This window comes from Sarcophilus harrisii, chromosome 2, assembly GCF_902635505.1.
Source record: "Sarcophilus harrisii chromosome 2, mSarHar1.11, whole genome shotgun sequence".
NCBI lineage: Eukaryota > Metazoa > Chordata > Mammalia > Dasyuromorphia > Dasyuridae > Sarcophilus > Sarcophilus harrisii.
In genome coordinates, this window is record NC_045427.1 from 590,291,570 (window position 1) to 590,315,369 (window position 23,800).

At 35.7% G+C, this 23,800-nt stretch overlaps 1 protein-coding gene across 6 annotated transcripts in view; it reads left to right on the forward strand.

The window, feature by feature from the left end:
* Positions 1–855: 855 nt before the first annotated feature.
* Positions 856–23,800, forward strand: part of LCOR (ligand dependent nuclear receptor corepressor) — a 126,202-nt gene continuing 103,257 nt past the window's right edge. Inside the window, exons 1-2 of one of the 6 annotated variants that reach the window (XM_031956182.1) lie at positions 913–991; positions 2,030–2,103. Coding sequence is in view for 3 of the 6 variants with exons in the window: in XM_031956185.1 (XP_031812045.1) it covers positions 1,677–1,726; positions 2,030–2,103 (124 nt within the window). In the remaining 3 variants the exon portion in view is untranslated. Of the gene's footprint in view, positions 992–1,532; positions 1,727–2,029; positions 2,104–23,800 lie in introns of those variants that run through there. The other 5 variants (XM_031956183.1, XM_031956184.1, XM_031956185.1 and 2 more) reach the window with 5 other exon arrangements.

Genomic DNA, 23,800 nt, shown 5'->3' on the forward strand with positions numbered 1-23,800 from the left:
AATAATACACTAATAGACTCTATAAATAGCTTAAGCTTTCTTTTTAAGTTGACTTTGGGTCCCATTGCTCATAATACTCAAATTCCATAAATAGCTTAATTTTTTTTCCCCTTTGGAATGTTGTTTTTGGCATTCTTTTTTTTTTTTTTAATTCAGTTCCAAATTTTCTTTCTTTACCCTTTCCCCACCCACCAAGAAGGCAAGTTGCATGATAGCAAGTATACATATGAAATCTTTCACAACATATTTCCATATTAGTCCTATTGTTAAAAAAAAAAGAAAAAATTAAGCAAGAAAAATAAAGAGAAAAAAATTGCCCTCAGAGTTCATCGGTTCTCCTTCTGGACGTGAAGAGCATTATTTTTTTTTTAAGTTGCAATGGCTTGGGTCCCCCATCGCCAGCTATTATTCTTGGTTCCCCAATTGGGTTATTGGAAGTACTTAAAACTTTGTGCAACAGTTGGTATCAGGCCCCTGGAAAGCTGGGAGTGGCGAATGCTGTAAAAACAAAGACAATTGGGCAAAGAGGAAGGCCGGCGCTGTGCCCTAGGATCGCGGGCATCGGGACCAGGTAATGGGGGCAGCTTTCGGCACACACTTCCCCAAGACCAAGCGTGGAGCGGATTGGAGGGGCGGGAGGGGGAGGGCGTCGCCCTGGGGAGGTCCCTGGGAAGCTCTCCCAACTCGGCGAGCCCGGCGTCCCGGGGCGGGGGAGGAGGGAGTGTCACCGGGGAGCCAAGCACCCTCGGGACTCTCCTTCCTCTTTCCCCCTCCCCACCCCGGGAGGCCTGACGCAAGGTGGGTCGGCGTGCGTGCGCGGCCCCGGGCGTGGCGTGACTGTGCGTGCGCGGGGCCGCGGCGGAGGCGGAGGCTGGGCCGGGCTGGCGGCAGAAGATGGCGAGGGTGTGTAGGCGGCAGCAATGCTCCGTTGAGAGACGCGGCTTTCGGCAAGAACTGGATTCGTGGCGCCACAAGCTCATTCACTGTGTAGGTGAGACCCTACCCTCCCGCCGCCGCCTCCGATCCCGAGCTGCCCCGTCGCCTGCAGTCCCTGGCCGGGGAAGGAACCAGCCAGTTCCTCCTCCGGCCCTCTCGCTCTCCTCCCCCCTCCCCCTTCCTCCCCCTCCATCTCTCCTCTCTTCCCCCACCCCCTGGTGGGCGAGCAGCGCGCGACTACAGCGTTCGCTTCTCCCTCCAAGCTCGGCGCGCGCGCGCTCGCCCCTCCCTCTTGCCCCGCTCTCCCCTCGGCTCTGCCCTCTCGGGCAGGGCGCTCGCCCCTCCCCCCAGCCGTGACCCGGCGCCTGGGCCGCGGTGTATTGTGGAGACTCAGTCCGAAACGTACACACTTTTCCGGGGTCGCCGCTGCCGGCTTACGCTGAGCTATTGGGCGGGGTGGAGGTGGGAGGGGGCGTTGGACCAATCATCGCCCCCCACCGTCCCCAGCCGCCCTTCTCTCTGTCTCTGTCTCTCTCTCTCTCACCCCCCCCAACACCCTTTCTCCCATCCCCTCCCCCCTCGCCGCCCGGACGCGTGGCCGCGCGCGCGCCCTCTCCCCCCTCTCGCCCCCGTGCACGCGCTTCGGCCCCGGGAGCCCGGGAGTGGGCGAGGGAGCTGATGGGGTAGCTGGAGCTGTCAGAGGCCCCGAGCCCGAGAAAGGAGGGAGCTGAGCGGGTGTAATGGCCGCGGGGGACAGCGGCTTCCCTCGCTCGGCTGGCGGGGGCTCGGGGTGGGTGTGTTAGTGGTGGCGGCGTGTGCGTGTGCCGTGGGGGGAGGGTGCATCGCATGGAGGTCAGCCGGGAAGGCCACGGCGGGGGCCTCTTGTCTCCTTTGGGGGTTTGTTTCCGAGTCGCCGTTGCCCCGAGAAGCGCAGCATCCTCTGTCTGCCCCATGCCGCGGCTTCGCGTGGGCCGGTCCCCGGGTGGTCTTCTCCCTGAGGGGAGGAGGGAGCGGACGGGGTGCCCTCGGGAAGGGCCGGGCGGCTGAGCTGCTCCTCTCACACTGTATGTTTTGTCTGTTTTTCTCTCCCAAGGTCCCGTTTCCCTCTGTGCGGCGGCCGGCGGGACCATAAGGGCTTAACTCATATATTTAACCCCCCTCCGAAAAGTAAGTGGCCCGTGTGGTGTCTCCGCTCCGCCCGCCGCCCCCCCAGCCCCTCTCCATCCTCGTTTCTGACTCTCCTGCATCCAGTATTGTTACTCCTCGCCCTTTCTCCGCAGCTGCTGAGGTGTGGGGAAATTTCCCGTCCCGCATGCCCACTCTCGGGGGAGGCCCTCGGGGCACATTAGTTAGGGACCCGGTCTTCCCTAACTGTTTGCTAATCTAGGGGATTCTAGTGGTTGGCTTGGGCCCCTCACCCCTCCTTCCCGTCAGGGTCCTTGGAAGGAATTATGCAAATCCAGCTTTCTGGTGTCCATTCAGCGGCAATTTCATGCGGTGAGAAGTTCTCTTTGTTGTGTGAGGGGGAGAACAGACACTGATTTAATAGACATATCTGTTGGGGGGAAGGGTGGAGGGGGTAAGAGAGAGAGGCTCAGTTTGGAAGAATTACAGCACTTGGTTAGCTCACTGTCTTTGTGCTTGAGCTTCTGGCTTGACAGGAGTATCTGCCCTTTACCATATCCTACGAGAGATTTTTTTTTTTCTATAATAGATTAAAAGCAAAACTGAAACTTTAAAGGAAGTGAAAAATCAGGTAATGTTTTCCCTAAAAGATAATACTTTTCAGAAATCAGCTTTTACCTTTCTCCAGTGGCGTTGGATGGAAATGGATAATACAAATTTTGTAACAGACCTTGACTCAGTCTAACATAAGAAACAATGATAATTGATGTTGCATTAGTGTTTCAAGGTTTGAAATAATTAAGAATTTTTGACGATGGGAAAATATTGAGTTGAGTAAAGTATATAAAAAAATAGACTGTTAAAAATACTGTGTAAAAATTTTGAATTCTGTATCCAGAATCCATTTTTACAGTTAAGAGGCAGTGAATTTCAGCCTCCACTGCATTCATAATCAGTGGCCTTTTGGTTATCATTTTGCATTAAATGTGCTTTGATTCTGGGATTTGTTTTATTCTTAAAAATAGAACTACTTCCCCAAATATAAGTTTTCATTTAGTTTGTACATTGTTTCTGTGAAAATGATCCTTATTTGTGGCATTTATGTAAATCATCTGATTTTACAAGGGATAGAATTTTTTAAACTGGAGTTTTCATGATGAAAAATATTTAATCTTTACTCTAGAGGTGTCATGTTTGCTTGATTTCCTCAGTGACTGGTTCTGTTGCAGTAGACTCAAGACAAGTTTTTTAACTCATTTGACATTGACAGTCATCTTTGAGTTGTGAAACTGGAAATTTTCTAAAATAATGACTTTAGGTAGTTTCAATGAGTTTTAAGTCATCTCAAGCTAACAGTTTTGTTTGTGGGTCATTTATTATTGTAAGTCTAATGTTTGTTGTTCAACGCAGTGGTTATCTTTGTGCATTTTACTGTATATCTTTAATGCAAAATTCTGAATTTTGAGGAGTTAAAGTTCAAAAGATATTTAGAGTCCAAAGTGCAGTGGCAATATTTTAATCTCAATGTAGATTATAGTCTTGACTCTCATATCAGTTAGATCACAGACTCCCAATTTCCTTCACAAACTCAATAGATTTTTTGAAATCCAATATAGATAACTAAGTTAATTTTAACTTTCAGAAGTTTTAAAATTAGTTATTTTTAGGTTGTTGGAAATACAACTATTTTTTTGATTTTACAATCTTAATTGGTTGATTATGTATTATCATATTATTTTATACACACAACACACACACACACACACACACACACACACACTTTTTTTTTTTTTTGCTGCAAACAATTTCCTTTCAGGAATTTCATGATCCTATTAAACCAGCCTACTTGCTTTTTCTCATATGACCTCTCATTTCTACTTTTGCACAAAATGTTGCCTCTCTCCCTTGTAATGGAATCCTTCCTCACTTCAAGTGAGGAATAATATCATACATATTATATGATTCTGTATATTAAAAAAACAACTTAAGTAATTTTATGGTTCTGTTTCAAGTTATAGTTAATTTACATTCGGTATTAACATTTTGGAATGAATGACAATTCACTTTAAATGCCTTTTTTCTTGCTGAAATAGAGGTGGGTACATTGACTATATTGACTTAGCTTTACCACCTTTGTAGGCTGATAGGAGAGGGGGGCTTTGATGTTCTGTAGGGATGTAGGGATGACCTATTCAAACTGCAGAGAAACCCTAATTTGCATCTCTGCTACTTCAGATGTGAATGCTTTTTAAAGAATTCTCTATAGTGCAGAGGAAATTGGGTCTAACCCCTCCCTGTCTTGATCTGGTCAGACTGCAAAAGCCAAGTGGAAGAGCCAGTGTTAGATGATTATTCTGGCCTATACAACTATTTTAGTAGATAAGGTTGTGTGGTAAAGGAATAATAGGGGGCATTTGAGCAAATAAATCTTTAGTAAGAAGATTGCATAGAGTGGGTAGTCTTCTGAGTTCTTAACCTAGTAAATGACTGTTTGCTTTTTTCTACTATAAACCTGAGTAAACACTCAACCATATTGGCATTTGTGCTATTTTTAGGAATGCAATATTCATGGAAAAGGATTTATTAATTACTTTTTAAAAGAATGTTATTTATTTAGTGCCATGAAGTAGAAGGGAGAAAAAAAGTATAAAACAAGGCACAATTAGTAAGTACCAAATAGTAGTACAAATCAAGAGCTATAGGATGTAGGCTTGAGAGGCTAATGGGAAACATAGAGAAAAACATAGAGAAAATGGCATGCGTCAGATGTGGAGATAATAAAATGAAAGTCCTGATTGGGGAATAAGTAATCCAATTTCATTGAAGCCTAGGATTAGGTATAGGGAGTATATAAAACATAGAAGGGTATGAGTTTGGAATAAGTTTGTCAAAACCTTTGACCATTATGGTTATGGAAATGGTGCTTTGATTTGGTTGATGGCTCAGGAGTTGTGGGGCTTATTTTCATCTCTAGTTTTAAAGAAACTATTAAAAATATAGGGTGTGATAATTACAAGATGATGAGATTGATTGTTAGGCCAGTTCTTTATAAGCTCATTGCTCCATTCCAAGGAGTTATCTTAAGAGCCTGTGGACTTGTTCCAAACATGATGCTATTGCTCAAAGATAATTTTGGGGGGAGGAGGGGGTTCCTATTTGGGAATTGCCTTTAGATTGAATTAATTTAGATAACATTTATTAAATGTGCTAAGCATGAGGAATACAAAGACAAAAATAAAACAATCCCAGTTTACACAGAGCTTACATTATAGATGGAGGGGAAACTCTCTAAAGAGCTATGGAAATAAAATGTGGCCCAAATGATTTCATTGGAAAAGGAAAACAATGATATCAGGATAGGTCTTTTGTAGAAATGATATTTGATCTGAGATAGTAGGGATTGTAAGAACTTGAAGTGAGGAAGATTCCATTACAAGGAGGAGAGGGAACATTTTGTGCCAAAGTAAAGATGAGAGGTCATATGAGAAAAAGCAAGTAAGCTGGTTTAATAGGATCATGAAATTCCTGAAAGGAAATTATTTGCAGCAAAATAGTATTCTGAATAGACACAGAACCTGGAGTCAAAAAGACCTGAGATCAGATTTTCTAGCTATGTGACCCTGCGCAAGTCACTGCCATCAGCTTCACTTTTCTCATCTGTAAACTGGAGATAATAATGGTACCTCCCTCCTGGTTGCTGTGAGGATAGAATGAAATAATAGCTATAAAGAGTTTTGCAAACCTTAAAGCCATAAGGTAAATGCTAGCTATTATTGTTGTTAGCAGCTGGGAATATAGGCTGAAATCAGATTGTGAAAGGCTTTATATCTAAATAGGAGTTGATATTTATCTTATAGGTAGTAAAGAGCCATTGGTACTTCTTGAGTAAAAGAAGGATGTAGTTAGACTTGTACTTTAGGAATATCAATTTGGCAGCTCTATGAAATAGATTGGAAAGAGGAGAGATTTTAAACAGGGAGACTAATACATTTTTGAGTAGAATATGCTCTTTGCATTATTTTCAATAGTGGCAAAGTTCCACCTTGGTATGGAATGGGGAGAGGAGGGGTGAAACAGCGAAAAGTTGTTTGGTACCAAGTGGTTTTATAACAATTGTAATTACCTGAAGTGCAGCTATAACATAAAATTGACTTTTCCTGAATGCCTTATAAACTGCCTCTGACAACGGTTCCAAAAGTGTTTTGAGTAGCAACAGCATTTTTTGTAATAATTGTACATCATTCTGAAGTAAGGATTTTGAAGGACAATACTATAAATATGCTGATATTTATAGTCACAAGGGGTGTATGTGTGTGGTATATAGGTATGTGTGTCTCTCTATGTATTATGAGTAAATATTTTTCCTTTCCTCTTTGATAATCACAAGCAAGATGTATGACAATCAAAGGCATTTTCTTTGCCACGTTATCCAAATTGGACTAGAAGACATTAGTTGTTTAGTATATCCCTACTATTTCCCCCTCTAGACTTTAGCATTTTCTTCCTTTTATAACTAAACACCTTTGATATTAATTTTTCTGAAACCATTGTGGTAAATTAAAGGGAATAAAAGAAATTATTATTTCTTGAGTTAATAATTAGAAACTTTTACTTTGAAAATTACTGAAAAATTGACTAGTGTATATACATGTGTGTATGTATATATATATGTGTATTCCTGTATCAATGTATAATACGGAGAGTCTGTTTATATGTGTGTGTAGCACATCTATTCTTTCTGCTGAGTTACAGTCACATCTCTAATTTCCTCTTGGACATATTTATCTGGATGTTTTACAGGCTTCTCAAACTCTTCATGTCCCAGAGCTCATTTTTATTTCTAAATCTTCTTTCCTTTTGAACTTCCCTGTTACTGTTAAGGGTACCGACATCCTCCACATTACTTAAGCTTGCAACCTTGGTGTCATCTTCATGTTATTCACCTCTCATATCCAAACGATTACCACATCTTGCCTTGAAAACTATAACAACCTCGTATGTGTGTGTATCCCCTTATTCCTCTTTCTCCTTTCCATTCGTGTGCCCACAGTCCCAGTTTGGGTCTTCATCAATTCTTCTAGACTAGTGCAAATCTTCTAATTGATCTCTCTGCCTTATGTCACTCCTCACTGCATTCTTTTTCTTAGTTGCTAAGATGATTTAAAAATTTTCTCTCATTATCCCTCTGCCCCCCCCCCCACAACAACAGTAACACTGAAAAATAAAAAAAAAATTTAAGCACACATAGTCCAGCAAAATAAATTCCCACTTATTTCTCTTACCTCATTTTAAATTTGTCACTTCTCTAACAAGAGGTGATTAGAATGTATCATCTTAAATCCTCTTGACATGGGTTGTCATTACATTGACCAGAGTTCTAATGTCTTTCAAAGTTTTTTTTCCCCTATATGATGCCATTGTCATTGTAGATATTATTCTAGTTCTGCTTAATTCATTCTTCATCAGTTCATAAGAGGGTTTCCCAATTTCCTCTGAAACTGCCAAGGTGATTTTTTTTTTAAGTGTATGTTTGACTATGTTGTGTTCCTGCTCAGTTAACTTGATTGTCTCCCTATTACCTCTAAGGTCAAATATAAAGATTCTGTTTGGAATTTAAAGCTCTTTTTAAACTGTCCCTTTCCCAACTTTACATTTTCTCATATGTTATTGTCCTCCATGAACTCTAAATTCAGCTAAACTAGCCTTTCTTCTGTCTCTTGCCTTTGTAATGGTTGACCCTTATTCCTAGAATGCCCTGCCCTGTCACCTCCACCTCACGATGGCTTTTCTCAGACTCCCAGATGCTAATGCCTCCTCCTTCTACCATGTTTTCTTATAATCTGTATGTGTGTATATCTATATATATATCTATATATATATATATCTTGTAGGCATCTAGTTACTTTCATGTTGTTAAAGTGTGTACTCTTTGAGGATAGAGGCTGTTTTTGCTTGACTTTGTTTCCTCAGTGTTTATAGCACAGTATCTGGCACATAGTAACCACTTAATGAGCGCTTGTTGACTGATTTATACAGTTTGTGGTCAAATATGTCATGCTATATACATAAACATACTCACATACACATGTACATTTATATAAGTGTGTGTATATTCATATACACACACACACAAACGTACACATTATTTTTGAGAAAATCCCAGTTTAAACTGGTGTCATTTTTAATTGAACAGATCTTCATTGAAAACTTAAATATGCACAAGAACTATTCTAGTAGTATCATCCAACATCAAGAAATTAAAATTGTAGTTAAGACAAAACATGCTAAAATATGTAATTAATATGAGACAATAACTACAATTTTCAATTCCTGTACTATATCAATGTATTGAAAATAATGTAAAAAATTCCCTTGTTTACCTTAATATAGTTTATATCTTTCATTCTCTCAGCACAACCCACCTGTCCTTACTTGAGTTCCTGTATCTTTCTTTTGTTGCATTTCTGAAACATGTGCAATCATTTGTATAAATGACAAATGACTGTAATTTACAAATAAGTATGTTTCAGAACTAGATGAGCAATATAGAAACTTAGTAGACCAAGAATGTTTGGGGCTAGGAGAACACAAAGTATAAACTGTATTACTGTAAATTTTATATATATATATATATATATATATACACATAAACAATATATTGTTATATCCCTATATATTATTTTATAATTATAGTTACTGTATCTCATATTAAGTCATTACATGTTTTACAATGATTTGTCTTTCCAGTTAAAATGTAAGTTTTTTGATAGGGTGAACCATAGTATGTGGAATAGTTCTGCACACACTGAAGCCTCAGTGAAAGCTTGTTCAATTAAGAGCAATCCCACTGGGATTTTCCCTAGAACTATCTGAAATGTTTCTGCAAAATTACCTTTGGAGAGCAAACTAAAATTTCTTTTCAGGCTTTTAATGAGTTCTTGACTCATAGCCTGGAGACCCTCCTATAAGAGACAGTGTGGCATAATAGAAAGCATGCAGAATTTAGAATCAGGGATTCTAGTTTGAATTCTTACTCTATAACCCTGTTTTTGTGAATCCAGTATCACAGTCTCTTGATTGCAGCTCTTCATCTGTACAAAGAGGGTGTGGGCCTAGATGGCCTCTTAGGTCCTTTCCAGCTCTCTAAATCTTTGATTCTAATAACGTGATAGCTATCTTCCAAGTGTTTGAAGGACTATTCTCTGATAGAATGTCATTATCCCGAGAAGGCATATAACTAGAAACTTTTGCAGTCTGGTAAGTTTGTGGACCCCTTTTCAGGTTAATGTTCTTAAATGGATAAAATAAAACTCATAATGTTACAAAGGAAACCAATTCCTGAAATACAGTTATCAAAATACTTTAAAAAAAAAAAAAAAAAAGTACTTGAACCCTAGATAAAGAACTCCTGGACTCTAATGATTTTTGAGGTCTCATAAAACTTGGACGAGTTTTTAAAATATACACTTTTTAGAGATGCAAAGCCATTGTATAGAATACAGAACATTTTGACAACTGTAAAGTTGAAGCTAAAGCTCTTTTGATGGCCAGAGGTAAGAGAAGTCAATAATTAAACATTTATTAAACCAGTGATGTCCAAAGGGAGAGGCAGGGCTGTGTAGTAGATTGCAGTTTTTCTTTTGACACATGCCATAGCTAAAGTTACCATTTGACTCCTGAGTGTAAGTCACTTAATTTCTTCTCTGTGAGAGTTGTTAGAACTGCTTTGGTAGAAGGAACTCTTTCTGAGGGAGTTGTTTGTACTGTTGAAAATACAGGTTCAAACATCCTCTATTATGCTTTTCAGATGAGTAAAGCTCTAATGCCATATACTGGGAAAGATGGAGCAGAAAAATAAGATATATCCAAGGACCTTACAAATCTTAAATCAAATAAATGCAAATCCCAATATAGTGTTCTTTCCCTTTTTTAGGGGGAATGTAAAAACTTTGATCGTAATAAAATGGAATTTGCTACAGAGTTTACTTATTTGATTTTAAAAGCTGACTTAGATTTTCTTTTTTTAGTCTTGATTTTACTAATCGAAGCCTGGTTTTGCTGTATCAGGACACCTGCATTTTATCAAAAGCTTAACATGTATAAACATGTTATATAGATAAGTATCTTAATTTTTTGAAATGAGAGAAAGCTTTGTAAGTATGAGATTATATATAGGCATATTTTATATATATATATATATATATATATATATATATATATATATATCTTTATTTATATATATATATATATATGTAGGGATTCTGATCTTTTCCTTGGATAGATTGAAGGGTGAGTGAGCACTCCATAAAGTCATTTCTAACTTTATGAAGGAATGTGAGAATTTCTTTCTCAATTTTATCTTGTTAGAACAGTAAAGGCATGGTTTCTTCTCTGAATAGTTGTGAGGAAAAAAAAATAATAATAATGACTATAATGAAATTAATAAACCTTATGCTACTTCAGAGGCTCTTAAGCCCAATCCAGAAGTGGAAAACTGAGGCACAGAGAAATGATTTACTCAGTGTGTCAAGATTTGAACTCACATTTTCCTTACTTGTGATCTGGTGTTTTCACCACTATTCAGGTATAACTTGGAAATAGCTAAAATTGAAAAATTGAGCTTATTAAACTTAAGGTATACAAACAGTATTCTAAACTGTTTTCCTCACTGTATACTTTCTCATTATTTGGATATTCCTCAGTTTTGAGTAAAGTAGAAGGGTTATTTTTATTTTAATTCAAAATACTAAATGAATGCTAAGGGAGTATAGGCCAAAATGGCATGTGATTTTAGACCCTGTTAGGTTTAATCAGGGAAGCTTCCTGGAATTTAGGAGTATTTAGATTTTAAGGATTTGAAGAGGAAGAGAGAGGAATACTGAAGGTGGGAATAAGCTAAGAACTTGACTGGTGAGGAGAGGCTATGTTATATAATGACCATCTCATAGAATTTCAGAGTAATATGTAAATAGACCACTGAGTGCAAGTCTATCTGTGTGATCAGTGCCTTAGGCAACTCACCAAAAAGTTGCTTAAGTGTCTATGGAGAAACTTTCCCCACAGAAATTTCTTTATACCAGTGGGGCAAAAAAGACCAAAAAAAGAGAAAAGACACCATTTACATAAACATACTCCCTGTGGCATACTGGGAGTATGCCTTAGGTCTTGCCTTTGACACATTTTGGGCACATAACTTAATCTCTCAGTGCTCTAAGTAACTCTTGCAAACAACTTCATTGAGAGAGAGAGGGATCTACCTTATTTGAGAGTTGCCTGTGCTACTAAAATTACAGGTTGAATCCATTCTCTATGTGTGTATACACACATTAACTCTGTTGTACAATAATAGTGTCAATTTATTTTGGACCTGTAATATCATTGGTTCAGGGATTCTTCTACCAATTCAGTTTGTAATTTAGTGACTTGCAGATTGAACTGAAATGTGTCAGAGATGGAATTTGTCTCTAAGACAGGTTTTCTTTTATGCCACTATGCTTTTCTTTTGTATGGCTAACATTTATATAGTATGTTAGGGCTTGCAAAATGCTTTACATACATTATTTCATCTGAACCTCACCATGATGTATGAGGTGGTGTTAGAGGTGACATTATTACCTATTTTACACTAGAAAAAAAAAGAGGCTCAGAAAGACCAACTGATTTGGCATGGCCACAGCTAGGAATTGGGATTTGAACCCAAGTATTCTTTTATATTCAATAATATCCAATGATATTTACTATTCTTGCTTCTTTCAAATTATAATTTGAGTTCTGGAGGTGGAAAAGAGAATGGCGCTCTGCAATAGAATGATCAGAGAGGGATAATATTACTTAGGGAAGTCTTATTTTAACCCTTAATTGATCTTTTTGAAAATTATTTTTAGTCACAATCATTATTATTTAAGTAGGTTATATAGTGATAAAATACTAAAGGTTTATTTTTAAAACATAAATCTTAATTATGCTTTTATTTGCATTGAAAATCCCAATATAGTGTTCTTAACCTTTTTTTAGGAGGGATGTAAAAATCTTGGTCATAATAAAATGGAATTTGCTACAGATTTTACTGAGTTTTTAAAAGGTGATTTAGTTTTTTTTTTTTTTAGCTTGATTTCACTAACTGAAGCTGTACCAGGACACTTGCATTTTGTCAAAAGCTTAATGTGTATAAAAATGTTATATAGATAAGTATCTGCATTTTTTAAATGAAAGAAAGCTTTGTAAGTATGAGATTCCCTTTGGCCAAGGAAGATATAAATTAAGTCACTTAAAAACAGCATTTATTAAGCTCATACCATATATGTAAGCCATCATACTAAGTGCTGGGATATAAAAATAAATGAAAGTTTATTTCCTTCAGGAGCTTACATTCTAATAGAATTATATTAACCTTCTTTAGGAAAAGGTTTTGATGATTGTTGACTCCAGTTATATGAACTGTGCTAAAAATAAAATGGAATAAATATATGGCCTTCTCAGTTTTTTGAATACTCTGTTGTGCATTGCAAATACTCATTAGTTCTATAGTAGATTTTATTGTACTTAAAATTTTGAGTGATGAGTATATAATTGTGTGATGTGATAAGAAATAGAAGTGCATTACTGTGGAACAAGAAGTGAGACTAAGGCTCAACAAAATGGGGGAGGGGAAAAATTTGGATATTGATATGATTTGGAACAGAAGGAAGTTCATCTTAAAAACAAAAGGTCAACATTTTAAGTTATGTAGTCTTGATAATAGTTGAACACATTTATACAAAATATGTTCTATTTTAACACATTTGATTGAGACTTATTTGTAATAAAACATACATGAGTATAACTTTGTGTACCCGTTTGCCATATTTATCTTTGAGGCAAATATCTAAATATTTTTGTTTTAAATGTATGTTATTTTGAAATAGTTAAACATGTGGATAATTGAATTTCAAATTCTTTTCCAATATCTTTAGCATCTTAATGACATTTTACATTTCTAATAATACTTGATAATTATATTTTCTCCAACATGAGCGCTGTATTTCTATCATTTTGCATTTCTATGTTTTTATCCAAATTGCATTCAGTATGTTCAGGTTACACAGCACTAACATTAGTTAGTGGTTTTTTTGAAATAGTGTAATATAAATTATGACATTTCTATATATGTATATAAACATGTGGAAATGGTTTAAGAATATCTATGTTATGCATATATGGAAATTAGACATTTCAGTGATGAATTTTTTTCATAAATGATGCTGTTGTAATGATAATCATTTTAACCTTGTTAAGAAATTGACCTCAAATTCTAGATTATGTGAGAAGGGAGGAAAAAGGATGATACTTCTATAGCATCTGTGACAATGAATACAATTTAAATATTTTAAGTATTTATTCCTGAGTCTAGGAGTAAACTTGAGGGAAGGAATGTTTCCATCCTTATCTTACCAGTTTCTTATTCCTTGTTGCCTGCAATGTGAATAAATTTTGCTGCTGGTTTTCATGGGAGTTAGGACAGACTTGGCCTTTTAGTTCTTGAGTCACTGACTCAAGAACAGTTATTTGTAGGTCATATGGTAATAACTTATTTTCAGTAGACATTCTCAGAAGTAATTATTTAAATTTGGAATAGTTTTTATCCTTCAAAAAGCTTGAAGTAAATTTTATAGTAGACAAAGAGAGCCAGCTCAAAACTTCAAGTTTCCCCCTCCCCCCAAAGTCTTTATTTCTTATTATGGAGTTACTTTGGAAAAAAGCCTTTCTCTCTTCTTCCCTTTCTTATATACCATGCAAAGTTCTTGGTCCAACTCTTTTCTGAATTCTCCTATGAGGACTTTATCCTCTTTGCTTGTCTTCATGCTCCCAAATACATAATGGCAATTAATCTTTTGCAATATGTCTTATAATCAGCCAAACATTTATTAAGCTTCTAAGGTGTGCTAGGCAGTGTCTGAAATTGCCACAGATTACTTATGTTTTCTTTTTTGTGCACAGTTCTCTTAGTCATTATATTTTTTATTATAAATACAATAAAAGCTGTATTAAATCTAGTTTTGGTTCATAGATTTATAATGGACTTAATGGGTTAAAAATCATCCAGGCTAATAATGTCATTCACATGGACAATGACTGCCAAACTGTGGACCACATATTTACTTGGAAAACCACATATATGGTCTTTTATAGTATTTTTATTTAATTTGTTAATTATTTCCCAATTACATTCTAATCTGGTTTGGACTGCACTGGGAAGTGTTGTGAACTTGGTGTGTGGTTGATGTGTCTGGTCTAGGCCAACTCTCAAGTTTCAGAGATGAGGAAACTAGGGTTTGGAGAGATGGATTAATTGGTAAAATGAAAAATTCAGTTTACATTGTATGCTGACCTTTGGATACTGAGAGTAACTGTCAGACAGAAACTATAATGTATCTTTTTGCCTCATGGTCATCATGTTTTGTATACAAGTTTATATTTTATCACCAATAAATATATACTTAATTGCCTTCTGTGAGATATGTGGTACTATGCTAGCAGTTTAAAGAGCCTGAGGAAGACAAGATAAACACATACTCAGTTTTATAAAGGATATGTAGATTTGACTTCTTTTAAGAGAGAAAGAACTTTAATTTTTTAAAATTATTTTTTTAAAAATTGTGGATTAATTGGTAAAGCAAAAAATTTCTTTAAAAAAAAAGTCTTATAAGAAATAGTAAACATCAACAGAACTATACTTAGTAATTTTTACATTTTAAGTAATTTATTACAATGAAAACTATTGTAATACCTCTTTAGCTAGTCATTCCCTTTAAGTCTATTTTGGATCCCAATTTTCTGGTCTTTGCTCCTTTATAGTATAGTATAGAATGCAACATTTTTTTGAACACAAGCAATAAGGGAATTTCTTTTTATATTTTAGTTATATGGGGTTTTCTTTACTCTTTTAAAAAAATTAACAAAAGTCTGTTTTTTCTCCTTCCCACCTACCAGTTGAAAAAAAAGAAAAATACTTTGTTACCAGTATGCATAGTCGAGCAGAACAAATTCTCTTATTGCCTATGTTCAAAAAATGTTTCATTTTATACTCTTTTTTTTTTAATAGCTTTGTATTTACAAGATATATGCATGGATAATTTTTCAGCATTGACAATTGCAAAACTTTTTGTTCCAACTTTTCCCCTCATTCTACACTCTTAAATCCATCATTTCTCTATTGAGATAGCATGCATCTTCATTATTGGTTCTCTGAAATCATAGGTGGTAATTGTATTGCTCAGAGTTCTTGCAGTTTTCAAAGTTGTTTGTCTTTATAATGTCATAATTTATGACAATTTCTTATTGCTCATTTTATCCATCAGTTTATAGAAGTACTTTTGTAATATTGATGTTATAGTATACATTTAATTTTCTTCTGGCTCTGCTTATTTAAAACTATCAATTCTGATAGTTTTTTTTTTTTTCTGGAAAACCATTATGTTGTCAGAATTAGATGATTTCAACTAATTGACAATTTAATTCAAATAGCAAGTTCTAGTACCTAAAAAATTGTTAGAATTTCGTTTTCATTGACATCTTGATCTTATAAAATATGCTGTACTTGTAGATAGAAATAAATTTAAAAACATGCAAGCTCTCATTTAATTTTTCTCATTTTTCTTATGCTTTTTTAGTGTGATTATGTAGGCCCTTTTTAGGCAGGTTGTGATTTTTAGAGATAATTTCTGATTACATGCAAATACTTTCCTATGAAGCATACTTTTCCTCCTTTTTCTTTCACAGTCTATAAACATTTATTAAAAACCTGCCATATGCCAGGTACATTCTCAGTTATTTAATCCAATTTGATTATATAAAAATAATTTTCTTGTTTCTGTCATAGGTTATTATCCTTTTAGGGCATTATTGCAGGATAGTTTAAGAATTTTCTACTTTATCATTCAACATCTTTTTTTCTGGATGCTTATTTCTGCTACCAAGGTCACCTTTTTTGTTGTTAAAAGAGCACCTATATTAGGATATTAGCTATTCTGATAGAATTCTAGCTCTTCTTTGAAGGTAAGGAATATACATTTTATGTGTGTATCTCTACCACCTAATACAGAGAAGGCACTTAATTACTTTTCCCTCCAAGGATAGAGTAGGACCACTTTGGCTTACATGTGTGACTTTTAGTTTTATAAGTCTGACGCTAGTGTACAATGATGACTCATTTTTGCCACTTGTTTGGATTTTAATGAAGTATTCTAGTTCCTATTTGCTTCTTTTTTGGGGGGGTGGGAGATAGAGTTTTTCAGCTTCAATCAATTGATTCTCTTGATATTTTATCAGAATAGCAAATTTTTCCTTCACAATGCAGATTAATTACTCATTTGTCATTTAATAGCCAGAGCTGCCTGGAATTGAGAAAACTTACTTAAATATATTATCTTATTGTTATTGTATTTTATATTGTTACTAGTATATTCCAGAAGTAGAATTTGAACCCAGATGTAGGGGCTACTTCTCTCTCTCTTATGTCAAGATGCCTCTTTTGTCATCTTTAGTGATTTTTTTTTTTTAAATCATGGAGAGGAGTGAGAGTTTTGTTTTCACTCTTCAGTGGTACCTCCAACATAAGCCACTTTTATAAGGTTACCCATTGGTAGAAAGGAGAGCTAAGGCCTGATCATTTTTAACAACTTTACTCATGCCCTGAAAGGAAGGAGTTGAATTGCCTTTTTTTCTTTACCATGAGGATATAACCACTGTTTTGCAAAACCAGGATTTACTGCAACTTAAAAGTTGTTTTTTCAGGGAAGTATGAAAAATGGGGACTATAAAAGACCATAATCTCTGATTACTTGGGGATAAGTTACTATAAGCAGACAGTCTTCCTACTGCTACCTGGAAATTGTTTTGCTCAAATTATACTTGAATCCTTATCAGATTTCCCAAGGCAACTATTATAAATTTTTTCTCTTTTCATTAATCTGTCATTATTGAACAGATGATTTCTTTTTTAATTTGTTTAGGTAATAGAGGAGAAGGTTGAAGGGAGGTCCTTGTCTTCTAAATTTCTCTCCTAGCCTGTTCTCTTTATACTATCAACATTTCCAAATCTGTGATTTATGCTAAATGCCTCTTCCCTCAACTGTTCATTTTCTCACTATAGTTTCATACTTTTTAATCACCTCAGCGAAAGGTCTTTTGAATATTATTTATAGTCTCCTGTTTATTATTATAAATAATGCTTTATTTATTAGTCTGCAAGGAATTTCATAGCTATAAGGGACCTAAAAGATATTTGTATCTAACTCTGAAGTCATTGTTATTTATTTTGTTTTTGTATTTATGTATCTGTGCAGAAATTATTCTCCTCAGGCAGATTGTAAGCTCCTGTTTTTTTATCCATCTATCTGTCTATCTATCTTTCTGATCTGGCAATTGGGGTTATAGCTTGGCCGGGGTTATAGCTTGGCCAGGGTCACACAGCCAGTGTCAAGTGTGAGGCCAGATTTGAACTTAGGTGCTCTTGACTTCAGGACCAATGCACTCTCTACTGTGCCAATGCATGCACATCCACGCGCGCGCATGTGTGTATGTGTCTGTCTGTCTGTCTGTCTACATGTATAGTGCATGGCACATAGCAAATGCTTTATACATCCTTATTTGTTGTTTTTTTTTTTTTTTATTTAATAGCCTTTTATTTACAGGATATATACATGGGTAACTTTACAGCATTAACAATTGCCAAACCTCTTGTTCCAATTTTTCACCTCTTACCCCCCCCCCCACCCCCTCCCCTAAATGGCAGGATGACCAGTAGATGTTAAATATATTAAAATATAACTTAGATACACAATAAGTATACATGACCAAAACATTATTTTGCTATACATCCTTATTTGAATTGAATTGTTCTTGTCTCCATTATAGACTTGACATGATGCAGGGGAATCATTTTTAAATAGGCAAGGGATGCCACTTTCTTGAATTTTTCTTTGCCTTTGATTCTCTTAACATGGCACTTTTTCCTCCCTCATTATTTTGTTGGCTCTTTTTAAAAACATCTCTTCAATATTGCTGCTTCCTAAGATTATGTCCTTTTTTCTTTATATATGTTCCCTCTTAATAGTTTCATTCTAGCCTGTAACTTTAGCTGTCATCTCTATGTAGATGAATTAACTAAATTAAGCTTAAAGCTCATCCTTTGTATTTTCTAATTGCTTATTAGATAGTTCTACTTGGATGGTCCACAGTGCCTCAAACTCATTGTGTCCAAAAACTGAACTTTGTAGTTAATGTAGATAGATAACCTTTATAGGTAATATGTTTGTTGTTATCTCCAATAGCCTTCAAAGTGAGCTATTCTTTATTTTGTGAACATATCCTGGTGCTTTTCTGCCTTCACACCTTTTCATTACAGTACTCAGTACAAACTATTCTTCAATATCCAGTCAAAATTTTTTGTTCCCTTTCTCTTTCTCCTAGATTTCTGTAAGATCTTGAACCAATCTTATGGCACTTGTTAAGTCAAACATTTTAGTTGGGGAGGGTGGAAAAAAAAGGGGATGTTGTGTTAGACAAGCATCCCCAAAACAGATGTCAGTGATCAATTCATTGATTTTGCTATGCATTTGTTACTAGTTACTGGGTATGTGGTAAATGGATGATTTGGACAAGGATAGGCAAAGGTCTTTTTTTGGTTTTGCTTTGATGTTTTGTTTTCAGAAAGTAAGTCAAACAGATATTTGAGTGTAGTTAACATTTATTTAAAATGACTATATTTTATGTAAACAAGTAGTTTGTGGCCAGTTTTTAACTTAAGAAAAATACTTATTGGTGTCATAGGAAGGTATGCTTAAAGTAAAAAACAAACAAACAAACAAACAAAAAAGTGCTAAGTAGGAAATAAACAGATCAGTTAAACTTAAGAACATGTCAGAACCTTGCATCCGAGTAAAATTATAGATTACTAGCAGTAGTGGTAGTAGCCTGACCTAAGTTTTTGGTAAAGTTCTCAGAAATTATTCTTTTATTATTATTACAGCTTTTTATTTACAAGATATATACATGGGTAATTTTTTAGTATTGACAATTGTAAAACCTTTTGTTTCAATTTTTCCCCTCCTTCCCCCTCACTCTCTCCCCCAGATGGCAGGTTGACCAATACCTGTTAAATATGTTAAAGTATAAGTTAAATATACAATATATATATACATGTCCATACAGTTAATTTGCTGTACAAAAAGAATTGGACTTTGAAATAGTGTACAATTAATCTGTGAAGGAAATCAAAAATATAGGCGGACAAAAATAGAGGAATTGGGAATTCTATGTAGTGGTTCATAGCCATCTCCCAGAGTTCTTTCGCTGGGTGTAGCTGGTTCAATTTATTACTGCTCTATTGGAACTGATTTGTTTCATCTCATTGTTGAAGTGGGACACATCCATCAGAATTGATCATCATATGGTATTGTTGTTGAAGTATATAATGATCTCCTGGTCCTACCCATTTCATTCAGCATCAGTTCATGTAAGTCTCTCCAGGCCTTTCTGAAATCATCCTGCTGGTCATTTCTTACAGAACAATAATATTCCATAATATTCAGAAATTATTCTTGCCTTTAATGTAGAGCTAGGAAGAGAGAAGTTGTGCTTCTTTTGAGGAGAATCAATTACTATAGCAGAACAACAAAAGCTAGCAATAACAATGTCCATACATAAGAATAAAGAAGCAGTAATTCTCTGCAGTTAAACATGAAATGGCATGAGAAGCGGTGGAAGAGGTGGAAGGGACATGCTTCAGCTAAAATGAACTTGGTGAAGTTACTTTTTCTAATTTTGCTTGATGTAAAAAGGTTTGGGGTTGTATTTTTTGTTTTTGTAAGCTGAAGTAGACTTTGGAAAGCAGCCTTTTTTTTCTTTTTTTCTTCACCCTCTTTTACAGCCATGTTTCATGCAAAAAGGTTTTGGGTTCTTTAAAAGACTAGGATTGGGATAGATTCTTATGGGGAAAGGGCGTTATTCCTGGGAAACAATTTGTTCAGGTTTTCATTCTGTCAGCTTCACTACTTATATTTAAAGAGCATATGACTGCTATTAATGAATTCAGGTCACCAGGTTGTTTAAAATACATCCCAGGATACTGAAAGAATTGGAAAACATGGTTGTTGACAGTGGTCTTATAAAGATCAGGCATATTTTGTCAAGATTTTGAAACAAGGGTACCAGTAGAATATGCAAATTAATAGGCCAGTGAGTTTGAATTCAATTCATGGCTAAAAGCTAGAATATTATTTAAAGGAATTGGTTAGTGAACCTCTAGAAGAGAAAAAAGTAACTGCAAAGAATAAGCATGACTTTATCAAGAACAGGTAATTATTTGAATGTTGCCTCTTCCAATGTGCTCCCTTTTGGAGCATATTTGTCTTTTGCTTATTTTTATTTGTATCCTTGTCACCTGTTTTCTTTTTGATAAGACTTGACTGGGAGATCAGGAGAATGTAATAAAATTCTTACTATTGTGGGGGGGAGGGGAAAGTAGCGAAATATAGGCTGGATAATCTTAGGTTGATTTAGAACTAGTTTCAGTGTCTAATAAATACTTTCAGGGTTACAAAGAAAGAAATAATATATAGTCTGCCCTGTTGAAATCTACACTCATTAGTGAAACAATATGCATGTTCACAAAATAAGGACAAGGTAGTTGAAGGGATGTGATGGTAGCCAGGTGAGCGGAACTCAGCTTTGATAAAAACTTGAGGAATCTGAGAGGCTCAGAAGTGAGAGTGCATTCTAGACTGTGGTGATGGCCTGAGCAAAGAATGAATGTTGTGGGTGAACAACAGCAAGAAGACAACTTTGGTTGGACAATAGAGTATATGAAGAGGAGTAAGGTATAATAGGGTAAAAAAGATGTTAGATTCGGGTTGTGAAAAATGACAAACGGATGTTTGATTTTGATTCTGGAGATAACAGAACAGTTAGAGTTTATTGAGGGTGTATGGTCAATTTTGTGCTTATGGAAAATGACTGACAGCAATGTGGCAGATGAATTGGAGTAGAGAGAGATGAGTCAGAGATCAGTTACGAAACTTGCCATATAGTTCAGAAGAGAAGTGGTGAGGGCTTAAACTAAGATGGTAGACATGTGAGTATTGAGAAAAAGATAAGAAAGTACTGTGGATTTGGAATCGACAATAGTTGACAGCTGATTGGATTGTGTTGGGAATGAGTGAAAGTGCAGTTAAGGATGGCTTCTGGGAACTAACTTGTGGTGATGATAAAATGATGGCATTATCAATAGACTTGGGGAAGTTTGAAGGAGAGCGTACATTTTGGAGGATTTCTGGCTCTTGAAAGCTAGTACTTATGTACTTCTACATGAGGACTTCAAGGAGAAATTAGGAGGACCTAATCATTCAAAGAAATAGGCTTTTTTGGAGTATGCTTTGGAGTACCTAAACCTGAGAGCACTACTTCCACCTTGGGGAAGAAGTAAATACTTTGAAAGCCAGATAAGAAAAGTATATAACCAGGGATATTGCCAGAGAAGGATCTTTTTTTTTAGTCTATGTCAGGGAATCCAAGGACAGGAAGTTATCCTACTCCCTAATTCTGGTTTTATGTCTCCATGAAACAGGGCAACTGAGGGATTTTGAAGAAGGCTAGGTGTTTTATGAGGATAAAAGTATTATTCAGACACATCTAATTCATTTCCCATTTTTGACACAGGCAGAGTTACCAATTAGCAAAGTTACATGGGAGATGCAGAGTTCTGAGTTTAGAAGGCTTGGTGCCTTCTAAATGGGACAGAGATAGAATAAAGACAATCTAAGAGACTAATTAGGCGTTTACTGTAAAAGTAGATTTTTTTTTTTTTTTCTGGGTTACCACACATCCTTTAGAGCTTGGAAATTGTGTTTTTGTGCTTCCTTCACAGATGTAACCATAGGTGGGTTTTTGTTCAATGATTATTTAATTACCATATCAATTGAAACATAAGATGGTCAGATTCGGTAAATGGCAAAGTTTGCTGATGGTATAAATAAACAAGCCTTTTAAAAATTCTGTTCAATTCTTATACTGCTCTCCTATAAATTCTCTACCCAATGTACTGAAGACTCCTCTAGAGCTTTTGACATTATGTAGTTAGCAGTGAAACATATTGGTTGTCTTTTTTCTCCTGTACTTTTGTTACATAATTAGCTCATTTCCTTTTCTGACTATCATCCTGAAAAAAATATATGGTAAGAAGAGGTGAAGGTAGCAAGAGCAAAGGATAATAAATTAACAACTGGTACTGGTACTGTTACCAACACATTTGTAAGATTTTGAATTCCAATTTTTTTCTCCTTTCTTTTCTTTATCTTTCCCCAAGACAGTAAGCAATCTGATATGGTTATACATGTAAAATCATTTTGAATATATTTCCATATTAGTCATGCCAAGAGATCAAAACAAAGGAGAAAAAAATCATCAGAAAAAAAAAGCAAACCCCCAAAAGGTGAAAATATTATGTTTAGATCTATTTTCAGTTTCCATATGTATATGGATGGCATTTATCCCACATCTATTAGAATTGTCTTGGATTACTGAATTGCTAAGCAGAGTGAAGTCTTTTGTAGTTAATCAGCAAATAATCTTGCTGTTAACTGTGTACTTTATTCTTCTGGTTCTGCTTACTTCAGTAAGTATCATCAGTTCATTTAAATCTTTCCAGGCTTTTGTGAAATTAGGCTGCCCATCATTTGTTATAGAACAATAATATTCCATTACATTCATGTACTATAACTTATTCAACTGTTCCCCAATTGATGGGCATCTACTCAATTTTCAATTCCTTGCCACCATAAAAAGAGCTGCTACAAACATTTTTGGACATGTGGGTCCTTTCCCCTCTTTTATGATCTCTTAGTCACACTGCTAGATCAAAGGATATATGCAGTTTTATAGCCCTTTGAGCATAGTTCTGAATTGCTCTCCAGAATAGCTGAATCAGTTCACAACTCTACCAACAATGTATTAGTATTCCAGTTTTTCCTGTCTTTGGAAGCCAATCTTTTAGATGTGAGGTGAGACTTCAGTTGTTTTAATTTGCATTTCTCTAGTTAGTAGTGATTTGGAGAACTTTTTTCATGTGATTATATATGGCTTTGATTTCATCTAAAAATAATCCATTGATATCCTTTGATTAGATCAGAAACACTGGCTGTAAAAATTGTTTCCCAGCTTTTGGTTTCCTTTCTAATCTTGGCTGCATTGATTTTGTGCAAAATTTTTTTAGTTTGATGTAATTAAAAGTATCTATTTTGCATTTCATAAAGTTCTCTCTTTGGTCATATATTCCTCCTTTCTCCAAAGTTTTGACTGTGAAGTAGATTTTTAAGGGGACTATGAGTATGTCACAGGATGAGAAAGCAGATGGACAGGCTGGGATCACAGATTCTTTGACAGGGCAAGTGACTTACTATGCTAATTTAGAGCAAGTCTTAAACTATTTCCACGTGTATAACCCCTTTTCATTTGAGAAATTTTTATCTGTCCCGGGATATATAGGTATAAAAATTAGATATGTAGATCAAAACATTTACTGATAATAAATCATAAAGAAATTTATTTTAAAACTATTCTTTGTGTGCTTATAATTTTGCCATTTATTAAAGACAAAAGCAAGTTTACACACTTAATGAGATAAATGTGTTTATTTACTTTTAAGTAAAAAATTAAATCTTGGTGGAATATTTAATACTTTTTACTGTTGCCAAATTTTTTGCCA